Source organism: Sturnus vulgaris, chromosome 3, assembly GCF_052056855.1.
Source record: "Sturnus vulgaris isolate bStuVul1 chromosome 3, bStuVul1.hap1, whole genome shotgun sequence".
NCBI lineage: Eukaryota > Metazoa > Chordata > Aves > Passeriformes > Sturnidae > Sturnus > Sturnus vulgaris.
In genome coordinates, this window is record NC_142245.1 from 81,118,946 (window position 1) to 81,136,274 (window position 17,329).

The window sequence follows — 17,329 nt, forward strand, 5'->3', positions numbered from 1 at the left end:
AAAATCTGGGGTTTGAGGTTTTTTTCTGCTATAGCAGGGCCTGAGAATAATTTAAAGACCTTATTGTTGCTGTGGTCAGATGCAAGTGTTGTGATTTAATCTTTGTATGATAAAAAGGCACGTTCAGGGATTTTGCATCGTATTATGTATTTAGTTTTTCATGTTTTACTGTTTTCTCTAAAACCCAGAAAGAAGAAGCTAAATTACAAGAAGAGATAAGACGTCTAAAACAAGATAAGCAAGCTCTTGAGGTCGATTTGGTACAAGCCAAGAAAGAGAAAGATTTAGCGAAAGTCCAGATTGCATCTGCATCAAGTAAAGCACCTTCATTTTATTGAATTATTTTGCTTACTTTGCATTTCAGTAAATAAATACATAACAAGAACTTGTTTCTTATTGAAGTATTGCTTAATGAAATGCATTTAGAGCATTTCCAAATATTATCTAAACTTTTAACAAAAGCGTACAATGAAGGACATGCTGCAGTACTTCTGATACTCTATTAGAAAGTATCTTTCTGTATCCTACCAAACTCTTTGCTGTGGCCTGTTAAGTTTGATTTCTTGCCCATCTTACACTGGACATGGAAAACAGCTAATTTCAATTATGTGACAACTCTGTTCATAAGAAAAGAATGTGTTACATCTTAGTCTACCTGTAACTTACGCCTTGGTACTTTTTCAGCATTTTAATCAGAGCTTTTCCCAGTTTGAATTAATGAGAGACGGTTCAAAATTGGACTCTCTCCAGTGTCAGGCATCACAAATGCTAAGTGCAGTAATATTTACCTCCATGTCTCTTCTGAAAATGCTTGATCCCTAAATGGGAGGTGTGTGATCAATATACATCTAAGCATATATTCTATGTTGTCATCTTCATACCGAAGGTCTGCTTACTAGAGCATGATCAAGACTAGATCACCCTAAGATTCTGTTTAAATACTTTCTGTGGTGAACTGTAGGCCACTGCTATGTATGAGAGAAATAAAGGGTTTTTTACAAATATTGCTACTTTTAAAATCCAAATTAGGATCTGGTTTTAAAACTACTGCAGTAACAGTATTGTCAAAATGCTAAATGTATTAAAAAATGCTGAGGAAGACAGTGTTGTCTAATTACTCCTTCAATACCTAATTAGTAATAAAACAATTCTAAGAATGTTTTGTTCATGTAGGTGAGAAGTCTTACGAATTTAAAGTTATGGAAGAATCATACAAACAGGAAATTACTCATTTAAAAAAAAGACTTCAATGGTATGCAGAAAATCAAGATCTTCTGGATAAAGATGCTGCCCGTCTTAAAGATGCAAGAGAAGAAATTGAGAAACTAAGACTAGAGGTGATAATATCTAGCTTTATCTAAGAAGTTGGAACTGGAAATAGTTTCTTTTTCATGATGAGTGTAATGTAATTATTTCCTTCATAATAATCCCTTTTTTATTTTTTTTTTTGTATATTAGATAGGTTATATTGGACATCTGGCTATGCTTCTGGGAGCAAAAGTAACATCCTTACCTAAAACCTTCAAATTTCTTGACCTAAGGGAAAGAAGTATATTGTTAAATTTAAAGTTAGGAACACCCCTCTTCTCATTCTCTTTTCCTCCTTTTTGCTCCACAGTAACTTAGGCAACACAATTTTTTCTCTTAAGTACCAGTTCTAAATTCTTTCTAGGAAAAAATCCCTAGTTACTGTAGTAGGGAGGAAAAACCCAAAACACTCAAAATATAAAGCGAACTTATCTAGTATACCAATCTTGAATACTGCTGAGATTTGCATTGTCTACTTGTCAGTACATTGGACTTAAGATTCACAAAAATAAAAATTTTTACCGGTGCTAAACAGATCTTGGAAATTTTTTTTATGGTGTTTATTAGAGAGGTAGCAGATGAATGGAGGTGCTTCTGAAGGAGCATCCAGGGACGGACACCATCGTATCAAACTTTGATCAAGATATCATTCCTGTGAAAGAAAATATTTTTATTGCCATTTTCTCTGGGCAGGACTGGTGTCTAAAAATTCTGGTGCCTAGAGCTGTGACTTCATTGAAACAATTAAATCAGTCAAACTAAAAAATGCTGACATAAAAATGCATTACTTATGCTAATATTACCAATGTGGGATAGAATTCAAGATAGGAATATTTTTAAATATCCAGGGTATAATATCTCTGTACAGAGATCATAGTGGCTAATAAAGGTAAGAAATTCAATTTTAGATTATAGCTTTGAATCCTTATAGCCAGATTTCATGGGATTGCAGGAACATGAGTTATCCAGGTCCTTCCCCTGATTCTGGGACTCAGCTTTTATTTAGGTGTAATATAATGTTGCCTTTTGGCTGTTTCTATATCTCATGACATAGTGTAGCATTGCAAATCACAAACCATTTCCTAAACTCGTCCTGAAGCATGGAATGTACTGTAATACTTTACATGACAGCTTATTAATCAAGCCTGCATACTGGCAGCATGAAAGAAAGAAACAGTTTTACTGGTATGAAGACAAGAGTGTCCAAGAGCTGAAATTCTCTTTTAGATTTCCATATCTAGTTTAAGTTGCTTTGGAGAAGGAAGCTGTCATGTGGGTTAAGAGTGTGAAGAATCATTTAGTACAGAAGTTACCATTACGAGTTTCTAAGTGGCGCAATACTTCAATTGTATCATGTGTGTTTGAAGTGCTTTTGTACTCCAGGGCAATGTCTCTGAATGCATATTTCAGTTTGTCTTCCTGTAAATTGGACAGGTTGAGAAGCTCAGAGCTGAAGCAGGAGATCAGTGTGTACAACAGAAGAAACGTTTGCGAGACAGAGCAGCAGATGCTAAAAGAATTCAGGATCTTGAGCGACAGGTATGCAATAAAAGAACTCTCCTTTAACCTTTGTTTCAGATAAGGTCTCTTAAAACCCCAGTGCTTTCATAAGAATAAAGCATAGCATGAAGTTCTGTGATAAAGTAACTTGTGTTATTGAACACTCATAAACACAAAAAGCTGCAATTATTTACTTAGAGTGCTTCTTGCTACTATGTTCTGACAAGATGATATCTCTTTTAAAATAAATGTTTAGAGTGTCTTCAAAAGGGGCAAGAGGGAAAAACCAAAGCTTGCTGTTTATCTTCTAAGGCTCCTGTCCACCTTCAGTAATTCCTTAACATAATAACGAATTTCAACCAAGCTGATTTAAGAGTAGGGGTTTCAATTCTGTTGGATTCCTACAAGATTCATGAAAACTGGGGGGAGTGGAAACCTTAAGATCCATATTTCTACTAAAGAAACATCAAGTGGAAGTGGGCCTTCCTGAATTTCAGGACGTGGTAGTTGCATTAGTTAGGGATGTGGGACTCATGGGCAAGAGCCTTTGCAGAATTCTGATAGGGATATCTTATCCATAGATAAGAGAGGGGCTTGTTATTAATGTTGCATGCAAAGTGTTAGTTTTACATTATTACAGACTACAAAATAAAAGGCAATAATCTGTTATTGGGATAATATCTCTGTTATATTTGGAGAATATAATCTCTGTTACTGGGAGAATAATTCCAATATCACTATGAAATATCTATAACAGTTGGAAAAATAGAATGTGAATGCAAATCCAGAAAAAATTATAGTCACAGTATTCAGAGCCATACTCAAATCCCTTTTTTTGACTTTCTTTAGACTGTTGAGGCAATCTGAAGACCAGAGCAGTATTTTGTTTAAGACCATGTGTAAGTTAGTCAGTAAGAGATGATGAGTCTTGCTTTTCTGTAAACAAAAACATAAATGGGAGGAATATAAAATAATTCTCAATATATGCATCTATAGTTTTCATTCTTCCACCTTAAGGGAATGAAATTTATTGACATTCTGTCACTTATTTCTGTTCCCTTTTCATTAGAACTTTGGGTTTTTTGACCTTTGGCTTAATTTTCTTATTAATAGATCAGAGAAATGGAAGGAATTCTAAAAAGAAGGTATCCAAATTCTTTGCCTGCTTTGATTTATGCTGCTGCTGCTGCTGAGAAAACAAATGATCTTTCAGCTAAAACAAACACAGTTGAATTTTTGGAGAGAAGAATAAAGAAATTAGAAACAGAACTTGAAGGTAAAGATGATGAAGCTAAGAAAAGCCTCCGTGCCATGGAACAACAGTTTCAAAAAATAAAGGTAAAAGTTGAGTAGTCCACTTTTGCAAGTAACAGTCACAAGGCAACTGGAGTCTAACACAGGGTAGTGGTTAAAACTGAAGGCAAAGACCACATTCAAGGAAAAAAATACTCAAGGAATTTAGAACCAGAATTTCAGTACTTTCAGCACCTTAGATAAAAATAGCACTGAAATTGCTAGGGTAGTATTGAAACAAAGTGGACATGTTTTTGAGGCATAATAATTCAGTTCTTACAATTAAGGTAAGTGGTTTTCACTCTGTGGGTCAGAGTAGCTGCTTATCTAATTCCTTGCTGTACCAAAGGCTGTGATTTCAAAGGTCTGCTGACTGAGTACTTCTGCAGGGAACATTGGGAACCACTAAACATGCTATCCAAAAATTACATGATGATAAGCCTGAAGACTCAGGTTAGGAGCATGGAAGTCTGGCATTTTACTTCAAGGAAAAGGTGAACTGCACAGGTGCTTAATGAGCAAGAAAGGAAAGCATTGGCCAATTGTTCCACCTTCTCTCCACGAGTCGCTCATCACACTTTCCTCAAAGGCCATCCAAGCAATGGAGAAGGTTAAGGTTTCCTCAGCTCATTAGGAGGAAAGATCCTGCATCTCTCTGAATTCATACTTCTATCTTAATACTTATAAATACATAAAAAGGAATATCTGTTCTGTTAAAAATTAAGATGTTTTGAAAAATGTGAAATACAATTTTGAACATGTGACATGAATGTCTACCAGCTGACATATAACAAGTACATAATGACAAAATTAACATTGGTAGCATCTGAAGACAACTCAATTACATAAAAATGAAATATTTTCTTGTCAATATAATTTTCTATCCCATAGTTACATCCATTGTGATTAGATTATTTTGTCGTAAATGTTTTGAGTAATTCTGTTTTACAGCAGATTTAATTATTTTATTCACTAATTTCTGAACTGATTGAGTAGTTTGTTAGTAATCATGATTTGTATCCTGCTTCTGAAATCTTCCTTCAGATGGACAGTAACTTTAAAGAGTAATAGGAAGAGCTAATAATAACAATACACTTCTGCAACTGCTTTTTTGTCTCTGCTTTCCTAGATACAGTATGAACAAAGACTTGCAGAGCTTGAGCAGCTACTTGCCTATGAATTTATGAATGAAACACCAAAACTGAATGGTGATAAAGCCACTTCTACAGAACTTGAACAGGAGCTTCAGAATCTAAAGGACACCCATCAGATCACTGTTGGAAACCTCCAAACAGAAATCGAAAATCTTAAAAGTCAAAATTCCCAATTAAAACTCAGAAGTAAAAATGATAATAAAGAATTAGAGTCCATGGACTCTAAGATAAAACACTGTAACACAAAAGACAGGTTGTTAAAACTAAATGAAGAACTAGTAAGGAAAAATAAAGAAATACAAGACCTCACAAAAACTGTAGAGAAACTTCAAAAAGAAAGGATGATGATGTTGTCTGATAATAATTTGAGAAATAAAACAAACACTAATGGAAACTCTACAGAGGTCTTGAAAAAGAATACCTCAGCAACAGATAGAAAGAATTCCAACAACACTGAACCCTGTCTAAGCATTTTTAATGATGACAAAATACACCAGCCACATACCTTTTCTGATTCTCATCTCTCGGAAGTTCTGCAAGAAAATGCACATCTGAAAGAAGAGCTGGAGAGATTGTCCCTAGAAATGAGCCAGCAGCGGGTGAAGTCTCAAGCAGCACTGGCTTATTCTGAAAGTAACATACGAAGGTAAATGCTCAACATATTCCTTTAAAAACGTTCTTAAAGTGTTGGCAAACATAGGATTGAAGTAGCAGTAGTAATTTGTCAGCCATGTGTGAAGGTTGCTTATGCCTTCATTTGTACTGTTTTCTAGCTTTGGGAGGGGTTTGGGGGTTTTTTTGTTACTTTGAGGATTTTTTTTAAGCAGTGCATTGTCACAGTTCTTTCTACAGGCAAACCTGTATTCATACTTTTATTAGTACTGCAATTTCTTATGCTTTTAACTAAAATAACTTAGTGTAAATAATCATATCTTAGATACTTTGTGTTGTATAGCATTAATATTTGGTCCATGTTCCTTCCTTCAAACGTAGGGTATGCTTTCAGTGGGATTTACTTGGCCAACTGTAGAAACCTTATACTTCACCTAGTCTCCTTTACATCCCTTCACAATCAAAGTAGAATAAATTGGCATATTTAGATTGCAACACATTCTTTTCTAAAATAGATACCTAAAAGAAGACAGCTGCATTATGATTAAAAAGCATGTGTTTTCTTGACGCTGTTTTAATAAGAGGAGCCAGCACTGAATTTTCTTTATCCTAACAGCCTCTAGTTAGATAATACACATATCCACCATTGTAGGTTTCCCACCCTTTCCTCCTTTCAGTGCAATAGAAGTAATGGTCCTGTCTTGCAAGGTTTTGTTATGAAATACCAAAGACATGCCACCTTTAACATTTTTGTTATTTAGTGTGTTCAAGTGAGAACCTGCTGCATTTTTGAAGATCTGTCTGTAGCTGCTTTACTACATCTCACTTTTCTCTTGCTCTGTTCAGGATGCAGGAAGACACAGCAGAATACATTGCATCTCTGAAGGCTTCCCACCAGAGAGAAGTTGAGAAGATTGTTTGCCAGCATGCAAAGGAACATTCTACTTCTAAAGTAGCTGAACTGAAGAACAGAATTTCAACACAGGAGGTAAGATACAGTCGATACATCTCTGGCTCCATTGTAGGCCCCTTCAGATACTGGAGGGTTGCTATGAAGTTTCCACACAACCTTCTCTTCTCCAGGCTGAGCAGCCCCAATTTTCTCAGTGCTGCTTATTTTTTTTGTACTTCTCCTGCCCAGGTTTTCACATGTTGTCATGAGTGTGTATGCTAATGACAAAGTATTTTTAAACTTTCTGTAGATATTAATAAAACATCTTCAAGAACAGCTTGGTGAACAAGAGAGACATCAAGAAGCTCTTCTAGTTTCACAGATAAGAGAGCAACTCCTACAAAAAGAGGTATATTTAAATTTCAATGGGGGTACCTTAGTCTAATAAGAGTTTTCATCCTAATTCATGTCAAGTCTCAAGTAATAAATAGTGAAATATGTCTTAGAAACAAAAACTTTATCAGTTGCTTCTACATCAATTATCCTTGAGAATCCAAGATTTTTCTAGTGTGACCAGGAGAACAACACAGAACAGAACACAGAACTTTGACCTTTGTTGATTTTAATCTTTTTATTATATTTTTTATTTTGTTTCAAATGTCTGACATCTGTATGAAGTTTGATCAACAGGTTAATCCAGGTTTTCATATCCTCTGAGAGTTATGGTGGGTAGTGGTAAATAGACCACAGGACTTTTTCTTTATTCCTCTTTATTAAGAGGATTTTTTATTACTGTTTTCAAAAGCTTTTCTTTTTTTCATTCTCCATTGCCGTAAAACTGACTTAGGCAGTTATTTATTTGGCGTTCTCCTCTGCTATCTCTGAAACTTAATGTGCCTTAAGAAGAGAGTTAGCTATAAAAGTTATGAAATTCAATGGTTTTGAGAAAAGTATATAGGTTTTTTCCTAATCTTCTATCAATAGCATATAATTTAAAAATTACGTTTTTTCTTATCTTTGCTTTTGGGTTAATGTTGTGTCAAATTGCTGTTCACCTTCTAGCTCAAGCTTTTAGAATCATTGGCTATGCTTTTCGTGTTCTTGAAGTACTGCCAGTCCTTTTGTTGCCACCTCCTATTCAGGAGGAGGATGTAGCCTGTCTCAGCATTCTGCCTATGCTTCATTCTCCATCTCCTTGATGTATGAACATCACTACTTTTACCTTAATTTTGATAATACTCTAACTTGCAAGGGTTATTAAAAGTGATTAATCTTAATCTCACTAAACTCAGATTAATCTGGGTATTTTATCTTACACGTGCAAAATTCCACTTCTGTTGTGATGTATTTGTATAAAAGTGTGGGTTTGTAGGGGGAGAAAAAAGATGTCCTATTAAACAAGTTCTGTGTTTGCAGAATAGAGTCTGAGACTTTGGGTTCATATAGATGTTGGCTTTCCTTACAAAGCTTGTTTCATTCCAGTGGAGTCAGTATATGTAATACTCTTCCTGGAAAAACAGAGGAAGAGTACAATGAGACAAATGTTTTTGTTTCCTCTATGACTGCTTTACAGATTATTGACAGTCATGGTTTAAGAGAGTGATCATCCAATCTGACCACATGGTAGAGGCCAACTTCAAGGTGCTGGTATTTAAGAAAATGTGAAGGAGCATCTTTGTTAGAGAAATCATTGCAAGGTTGTACAGAGAAATATCTATGTAAAGGCTTGCTTTTGCCTCCAGCACAGTTTCTGTGCTGCTTTTAAAGTACATCTTAAGCATTAAGTGGCTAAATAAGTTTTGCTGAGAAAAGAAGACAGCCAAACCTGCAAATGGAAGTAGTGGTGATAGGGGAAAGCACCTCACTGGTAACAGGACTGAGTCCTCTGTCTAAAATGGTGGTTCGTCCAAAAAGACAAAGCTTGTCCTGAGGCTTCGTGGAAGATGGTTATTTAAATTCTAATCTCAGAAATGCTGTTCATGGATGTTTTCCATTAACTGACTACTTCTTTTCCATAAGAGCTTGCATGTAGCACTGCATTGTATTTTATGTGGTTCTGTTGCTGGCAAAATACACAGAGCCCATTTTCTCCTGGGGCTTTTTTCCCCCTTGTGAGATCTTTCCACTATGATTTTTTAATTGTATTTAATTATATACTAGATACCACACATCAGCCTTTCCCTTCAGTGGGGGAGCTTAGCAGCCAAGCAGCAGACAGTCAGTTGCACAGACTCTTTGAAACAAAGACTTCTCCTCCTGTGACGAACGTGGCTGAACAGGTTCAAAGCTGCTGGAGTAATGGACAGGCAAAAATGTACTGACATAGGCCTCGTTATTTTAGAAAGCCACCTTAAAATGGAAACAACAGTAAACTGCCTTAGAGTCACTTCTCAGTAAGAGTGACAACATCTTACAGAGACACAGTGCTTCCAGCTACTTGAATTCACAGCAGTGAGCCAAGGATGGCCGAGTGCTTGAAGAGGTTTAGCAGCTCTCAAATATATTGGCTAAGGGGAGCTAAGGACTGTCATAAAGGTTAAAGATGTCAAAGTTTTCTTAGTTTACTTATACACATTAAGAGTGACCAAAAAATACTTTGGATGTTAAATTAAGGAATATCAATTTACTTAAAATAGGCAAAGAATGAGAATAAACCAGTAGGGTTTTATAAGAAAACTTCCCTGAATTTCTAGAGGATTAGGAAATCAGTTTCAAGTCATTGTCTAGTTGGTTTTACCTGGTAATTGTTAAACTTACATGCAGGCTTGTAGTCCTCTCTTAACAGCATGTCTTTAATTAATTTAGTCCTTAGAAATACACCGGTATCTTTTATATTTGGTCTTTATCTTGGGTGTGAGAAGGGATTGTGTAAGAACATCTAATCATAATATTCTCTGTTAACGTTTTATTGTATGAAGTATAAAATGCGACAGAACACAATCCCTTCATGACATTAACAAGACTGGATTTATCAAAGAGACTAGACTATCACGTCTTCAGGCTACTTCTTAGAAATGAAAAATCCTAATATAAGTCCTTGAGTCCCTGTTAAAGCTTTTGAACAAAGGAGATTTCTCTTTTATGTGTGCCTTTCTACAGCTTTTGAATGTAATGATTAAACACTGCGAATACATTTTTAAAGGAATCTGGTATATACACTGCCTAACACAATGATAACAGTTTTCATCAATTCTCTTTGACTATAGGTGACAAAACTGTTGGAAGAACTGAGAGAGGCTAGGGAGAGCCAGAGTCCTGAAATGAAACATTTCTTGTGCCTGGAAAAGAAAATCAAGCATATAGAGAGCAGACATGCAGAAAGAGAGCATGAAATCCAAAAGGTACACTTTGCATTTACTTCTCAAGAGCAATTTATTTATTTAATTGTAATTTTGTGGTATTTATTCAGGCTTATTTAGCTCACACTGCAGGTGGGAAGTAGCTTTTATACAGCCATGGTTCTGTCTTTGCCTGCAGGCCTGGTCAGTTCGACCCTGCTGTGGTAATTAAGATTACTTTTGTAACTTCCTTGCAGCCTGGTCTAAGAAGGCCTTGCTGTTCCAGAGGGTTGGACAGTGTGACCTCTGGAGTCAATATCATTATTTCATACTTCAGTTCCACAATGAAAGTGAGCTACTGAAAACTGACAAGAGTTTGGAATGCAGAGTCTAAGCTATGTTCAATTCCTCTAAGTTCAATTCCTCAATTGAACTGTAATTATCTTGTCCTAGCAGCCGTATTCAGAAAAGCTATGTTAAAAGTATAGAAACACCTTCTTTTATTTTAAAGTTTAAAAGCAAATCTCAAGGAATATACTTCTAATGTACAAATTTTTTTGTTGTACTATGATTTGTTCTTGTACATTTCTATATCAGATACTTTCTTTCGAAAAGACCTGCATAAAACAAGTCACTGGATTAAAAACAAATCCTGTTGCCACTGTTGTTTTCTTATTTTTGTTCACATTCTGTCCTGCTACAGGTGACTGTAATACAGTTCTTTTTTTGCTATTAATTTGGTTTTATATAGTGTGAGGATGTCTTTACCATTTAAGTAAAGTTCTTGCTGCTTCCTGCTCTGTGATCTAGCTCCACTGAATACCAATAGTATTTACTAAGATGTTTTGTAGTATTTTGAGGTTTTTAAAAAAGAAATAATAGTATACATAATTAGTAGTAAATATTTTCATCTTTTTGTGGTACTCCTGCCCTTGATATGTATTAAGCTTTGGGTTTTGTTTTGTACAGGTTTTGCTCCTTTAACCATCAGCACAAGTTGCCCAAATGCATTATATCAAAATGAATAGTGTAGAAAAGGAAATTGCTAAGCATGAAGTTAACAGGTTATCCTTAGTATCAACCTACAAATATGATAATTATGGCCTTTAAGTGATAGGCTTTCTTTAAATAATCTATTACAACTAATTGTGGTATGGAGATTTTGATATCTTATCACACTTCTTATGTTGTGTAATTTAATAGGATTATGTCAGGGATTCGTGTTAAAGTTATTCAGCCTTTATCTGCAGCAGCATGAGATCTTTGTGACTACAGGACAATTTCTGATAATTCATAGAACTTGTGGTTTTTAAAAGTACAGTAGTAAGCTACAACATGTCATTGAGATTTAGTTTGTTTGGCAGAGTGTTATTTTAATTCCCACATTTAAGTGGCAATTCAAAAAGTTAGTTTTGATTTATAGAGGGTTTTATGTGCTCAGCTTTGTCTTAAATATTCAAATTTAATTGCTGCTTTGGAGAGGATAAATTAAGTTCTCCTGAGGCTCATTAGTCAATAATCAATTCTACCCTTCTGTCATTAATGCAGATATTTAAAGGAATTCATTGCTATTGGAATGATTTTTTTAATATTCAGAAGAAATTGCTTCCACTTGATGTGAGCATTCAACTTTGATACTGAGCATCAGATAAAATTATGTTGTCAGACTTTTGCAAAGTGGCGGCACTGGCTGAGTATTGGTGCAGGAAGTCACGGTGCTGACTTTCTTCTGATTTACAGGCAACCCAACTGACCCAGCACATTTCTGAAATAAGGCAAACCCAGGAGGTTGAGAAGTGGCGAAGGCTGGCACAGCAGAAGAATCAGGAACTGGAGAAATTTCGAATGGAATTGGATTCAATACTAGATGTTTTACGTGAACTGCAGAAGCAAGGGGTTGTTATTCCTGCACCTGATTCCAGTGGGTTCAGAGTGACAGACAGCTGTTGGAAGACATGATTTGGTAGTAGTTAAGTAGAGCAGCAGAATTTTAATATTCATAGTTATGTACAGAAAATATTATTGAAAATTATTATTGTAACATGTATAAATTGCATTGCATTCTGATCTTCGCTGCAATCTCTCATGTCCAGAGGCAGATTTGCATTGAACAATACTCTAGTCATACTGTGTGTCTTCCATTTTATTAATAATAAATTTACATTTTTTTTAATAAGAATACTGAGGTTGTTCCATAAATTCAACTACCATTGAAAAATTTCCTTTTTCACAGACTGTAGAACATGTCTGAATATTTTTAAGTTGGATTTCTAACTTGTCTTATAGCGATTCCTTTGCGAAAAATTTGAGTAGTAAGCTGTTTGGTTTGTATGTTTAGTGTATAGCATTAATGTATTTCATTCCACAGGGCAGGAACAACATTTGCTTCTCTCCCTCCGATTCATATAATGTTCCTTCCCTTATCTTTAAAACCCCTTTCCACTTCAGTGAATGATTGGAGGGCTGGAACAGAGCAGGCATTCCCTGGTGGTGGTCAAATTCAAGCTGTTCTTTCTTTCTTTTTCAGATCATTCCAATTGTGCTGGTAAGACTGATGGCAGAGTGGGTCTAGCTAAGTTCTTACAGGGCAGATACAGAAAAGACCTATAAAGTACAGTGTGAGAGTAGTTATTGGTGTCCCCTTTAAAAGGGAAGGCTGTATTGATAAGGTTTTACAGTGGGCTGTTCAGGATCTGACAGTTAAGTACCTCTGTAGGTAATCTTGACAGACAAAGAGACCAGTCAGATGTGAAGACTGTGCTAAAGCTCAGGTGTACAGGTGAGGAAATTTAGAGTTAAAATATTGAGCAAGTTAGGAAAGGGGGCGGGGAAAAAAACCAACCAAACAAACAAAAAAAACCCCACCCAACCAAAAACCAGAACAAAATACCAGATGTGGAGGTAACCTTCTGCTGAACTGACAGGCATCATGGCAGGGTGTTGCACTTTTGGTCTCTTCTTTCAAGAAAGAGATGGACCCAGTGAAGGGAAAGAAGAATCATCACTCCAGGAAGTGTTGCCCTAGGAACCTCTGAAGCCATAGGAGCTGCACTGCTCCAGAGAGGAGACTGGGGGGATGATGAGCATGGCTATTACACATAACATAGATGAAAAACCTGCTGCTAAAAGCAAGAAGCAGCAATTAAAAATAAAGAAAATTCAATAAAGAAAATGATAGCCATTTTGTGGTTGGAAGGCATGCTTTCCCAATAAATCAGTGCAGTATTAGTTTGAAGTTTCAGTGTCTGCAAGTCCTTAAGAATTCCGAAGCACATATATTGAGGTTGTATCTCAATCGACTTTACTTATTTAGGGCAAAGAGAAGATGAAAGCTAAAATGTATTCCTTAGGACCCTGAGGACCTGCAGTATTGGTTGAAACTAGCATTTAAGTCAGATATGAAATAATTCAGGTCTGTGCATGTGTGTTTATGTATCGTGTTCTTCAGGGACCAGCTAGTAAATGTGCATTTTCTCTCATACAAGCATGTGGCTGAGCATGCATAAAAAACAGAAGAGTATAAAAATTATACCATATAGACATAGACAGTACTTAAGGATTTTTTTCTTTTTGGCCCATACACAAACATGAAATGAGCCTGTATACACATATATTTTATATATATATATATAGTAATTAAAAAAGGATGGTTGGTTGCCAATTAATATGGTAATATTGGTTGTTCCATGTTCAGATATTTTCAGTATTTTTATTTTGTCCCCATCTAACAAAGCATTAGTTTATAGTCATAAAATGTGTAAATATAAAAATGCTTTGTATATAAAATATCAGCTGTGTGTAAATATGATACATTTTCTTGATTTGGGTCTGTTTTGCAAATAAAAAGGATAAAAATTGAATAAATTCAATTAATTTATTTCCTGTACAATTTACTAAATATGTAACACCATATTAAAATGTGTGACCTGAAGTAAAAGATGTTTTTTCAACTACTGCAGCCCTTGTGCTTCCAGAGAGGCCAGGTCCTGGATGGAGGTTCCTAGGACAAGAATCCTAAAGGAAGCATTTCTGGTCACTAGAAACTCTCTCTCGTGTATGTGCATGTATGCCCTAATGTTCATGCAGTTCATTCAAACAGTTTTTACAATTTGTACAGTCAGTTATCAGCCAATGCTTATATATTACATAGTTGAAATTAAATTCTCTGTTTTACTGAGCAGGGACAGTATTATTTACCATTACTGTAAGCTATCAGATGGTTTGTACCGTTTTCTTACAAGTATTTATGCAATTGTACACTCACTGAAGCATGGTCTTCAGTTTTTAGGCATTTACCATGAAGTGGCCACTCTAGACACTAATAGACTCTCTCTGGGCTTGAATGGCTGCAGCTCAGGTGTGCTTTTAGAGAACTAAGGTGCAAGTCTTAAGTTCTCTTCTGAAGTTGTTACTGAATCTCTGAGGATTTCAGTGTGATCTTTCAAGAATCTATATAATTATATACTCCTCGTGTATTTTTCATCTTTTTGTGCCATCCTGTTTCATCATGCGTTTCCAGGTGGCAGCATAATGGATTGATTAAAAGCATCAAGTGTAATGTCTTTAAATCATTGCCTAATGCTTAGCTGGATTTCATGTGTTTACAGCAAAGCAGCTGGAGCATAATAATTTGAAGTGTCATGTTTGAAGCTTTTAAGAAATCTCGTGAACAGCTGGCTAGGTGACTCAGTGACCTAGATTGCTTCAAAAGAGGAAAACATGATTTGCAGAAAAGTATCAGATTTCATCACAGCACTTGGGGCAGATACAGCAGCAGTGTGCTCCATTTCAAGTTCTATGAAATACGTCAGAATTGTTCATGTAGCAAATTAAATAGATTATTGTGAGTGAAGACTTTATTTGATAGCACGTAATACATTTTGAAGTCTGCCCTCTATCCCATATTTAACCTATTCGGGAAAATATAAGGAGAAAGGGCAAGTATACCAGCACTAGCTGTGCAAATCCACTTCTGCAGGGAATGGGGAGGAGGGGTCAAGCATCAAGTGCTGCCCTGACTCTTGAACAGAAATCCAGTGATATCTCTGAATTGAAAGTAGCCTTTCATACAGCTAACTACATACCTCTCATCCAAAAACAAGCAATCACAGGCCTCCAACTCTTGTTCTCATTGGAGAATGTGTGGTAGAAGGTTCTTCTCTGCTGTCCTTGCTATCTGTCAATATCCAAGGCTAAAAGTGGTAAAAAATATCAGTGTGTCAGTGTTACAATATTCAAGGTCAAAGGCTCAGGTGCATAAATACTTAATTTCATGATAAATATACCTTATTTACTTCACCTTGCAGTCTCAAAGACTGCATAGTTCTGGATTGTAATAGAGACGGTCACAGTTTTACCATTCTCTTCTCTATGAGCAGGCATTTACTGATTTTACATTAGAGATTTTAGGGGTTTGTTTTGTTTTGAAGATACACAACTAAAACTTGTTTACACAGAAAAGCATTCTGCAAGTATTTACCTTTGAAAACTGGGATAAATAACTTACTAAGTTAATTTCTTACAGAATACAAGACATGTTTAGGCAAACAAACATATGTAGCTGGTTTAGAGGAGCTATGTCTCTCTGCAGTTAAATCTACTGCAGGTGATGCTTTTATGCTGAGTTTTGAGAAGAGGCTTGAGGCCAAGCACTAAGAAAACTCACCAAAATTCCACTTTCAAGCACATTAAATTCCAAGTACTCCTTTTGAAGATTACTCTGATCAGAGCACTTTGTATTCTGTTTCTAGTGCACCAATGAGTTGATTTTCTGAGAAAAGATTATTTTTTTTAAATAGGCTATATATTGCCCTTTCCCCTGAGGCAAAATATGTCTGTTATTCTTAAAAAGGAAGAAAAAAATAAAAAAGGACAGCCTTAAAATGCTTTTGAAGACTGCAGAACATTTTTGTGTTTGCATTTGGCTCTGCTTTAAGGCAGAGGCAGAGCAAAAATCTGAATCAGACTCCACAATGTCTCTGAAGTGGTGTGGGAGCTCAAGAGCAGGGACTGACAGGTTATTTTTCTGAGAAAAGCAGCATGAAGGACTTTATATATAGAAGGGAGATAAGATGAAAAAAGTAGAATCATCATCAGGAAAGAACAGAAACAGGAACCAAACACTTAAATAGCTTTACAGGATTAATACATGCTGCAGAAGGATATTAACTATGCAATTTAAATGTGCTGTAAATTAAGTTGGCGTCATCTCTGGCTCATTTTATTAAGTACCTTTCATCTAGGCGTCATCACCAGTATTCATACACAAAATGCTTCCTTTTTCTCCCCAAAGTAGTAGTTATGTACCCAGAGAAAAGCCACTGAGATTTAAGGTAGCAGAAGAAAAGCATAGGATAACCTACATGGAATAGCAGCATCTTCTTATTTTAAAATCCTGTTTGCATTATTTTGAAACTTCTGAAACTTTTGAGATTTTTTTCCCCAAAATGGGTTGTGGAGCACCAGAACAGGCTGCTCAGGGAAGCAGTGGAGTCACCATCCCTAGAGGTTTTAAAAAGCCATGTGGCACAGCAGGAGATGATTTAGAGGGGAACTTAGCAGTGCTGAGTTAATGGTTGGACTTTATGATCTTAAAGATCATTTTCCAACCTAAATGATCTATGAAACATTTTAAATGCCTTTAAAATGCCCTTCATTTCTCAGTTGCAAAGGAGATGGATTCCACATGGATTTGCCCTTCCTTAAAGCAGCATTGCTGTTTTCAAGCACAGCAAAGGAAAAAATAAAAAATAATAGCTTAAATGTTATTTTAGGCAGCTCACTCATCCAGAAATCAGCTATAAAAGCCCCGTTTACTACAAGTCCCACAAAGTGTTAGCAAGAACAATATTGAGCTTCAAAGTTTAATGATCAGATAGCTAATAGTTATTGAGGTGTCTCAGCAGGAAGTAGATGCCATATTCAAAGACAGATTTCCTAAATTTGGGAAAAGGAAAGTCGACACTTACAGCCCTCATACTTGTAGTTAAGTTCCTTCTGTGAAAGAAGGTATTTCCCACTCCTGAAACATTTTATTGGAGATGTGCATTGCAGCCCATGGAGCTGTGCTCATTCAGAACAGGGTTCATCACAGTCTTCTCTGGAAACTATTTTCAGCAATAACCTGAGAGTTTTAAATAGTCTCTGCTTTAAGTGTAATCCTGTTTCTTTAAACACTAGCAAGTCCTGCAAGAATTACATTTGAAAACAGGAAATTAATCTGTAAGTGGTATGTAATAAGGGCACAGGACATAAAAACAAAGGATGTTTCCTGCACTCTTCCTACACAATTT

General features: G+C 35.8%; 1 protein-coding gene across 4 annotated transcripts in view; it reads left to right on the plus strand.

The window, feature by feature from the left end:
- The window catches only part of CEP162 (centrosomal protein 162), a 41,858-nt gene extending 27,957 nt beyond the window's left edge, over window positions 1-13,901 (plus strand). For all 4 annotated transcript variants that reach the window (XM_088162084.1, XM_088162081.1, XM_088162082.1 and 1 more), the window contains 9 exons: window positions 189-315; window positions 1,174-1,337; window positions 2,743-2,847; window positions 3,922-4,146; window positions 5,231-5,901; window positions 6,714-6,855; window positions 7,070-7,168; window positions 9,966-10,100; window positions 11,778-13,901. In XM_088162084.1, the coding sequence (XP_088018210.1) occupies window positions 189-315; window positions 1,174-1,337; window positions 2,743-2,847; window positions 3,922-4,146; window positions 5,231-5,901; window positions 6,714-6,855; window positions 7,070-7,168; window positions 9,966-10,100; window positions 11,778-11,996 (1,887 nt within the window). In that variant the 3' untranslated portion in view covers window positions 11,997-13,901. The remainder of the gene's footprint in view (window positions 1-188; window positions 316-1,173; window positions 1,338-2,742; window positions 2,848-3,921; window positions 4,147-5,230; window positions 5,902-6,713; window positions 6,856-7,069; window positions 7,169-9,965; window positions 10,101-11,777) is intronic.
- Window positions 13,902-17,329: the final 3,428 nt, after the last annotated feature.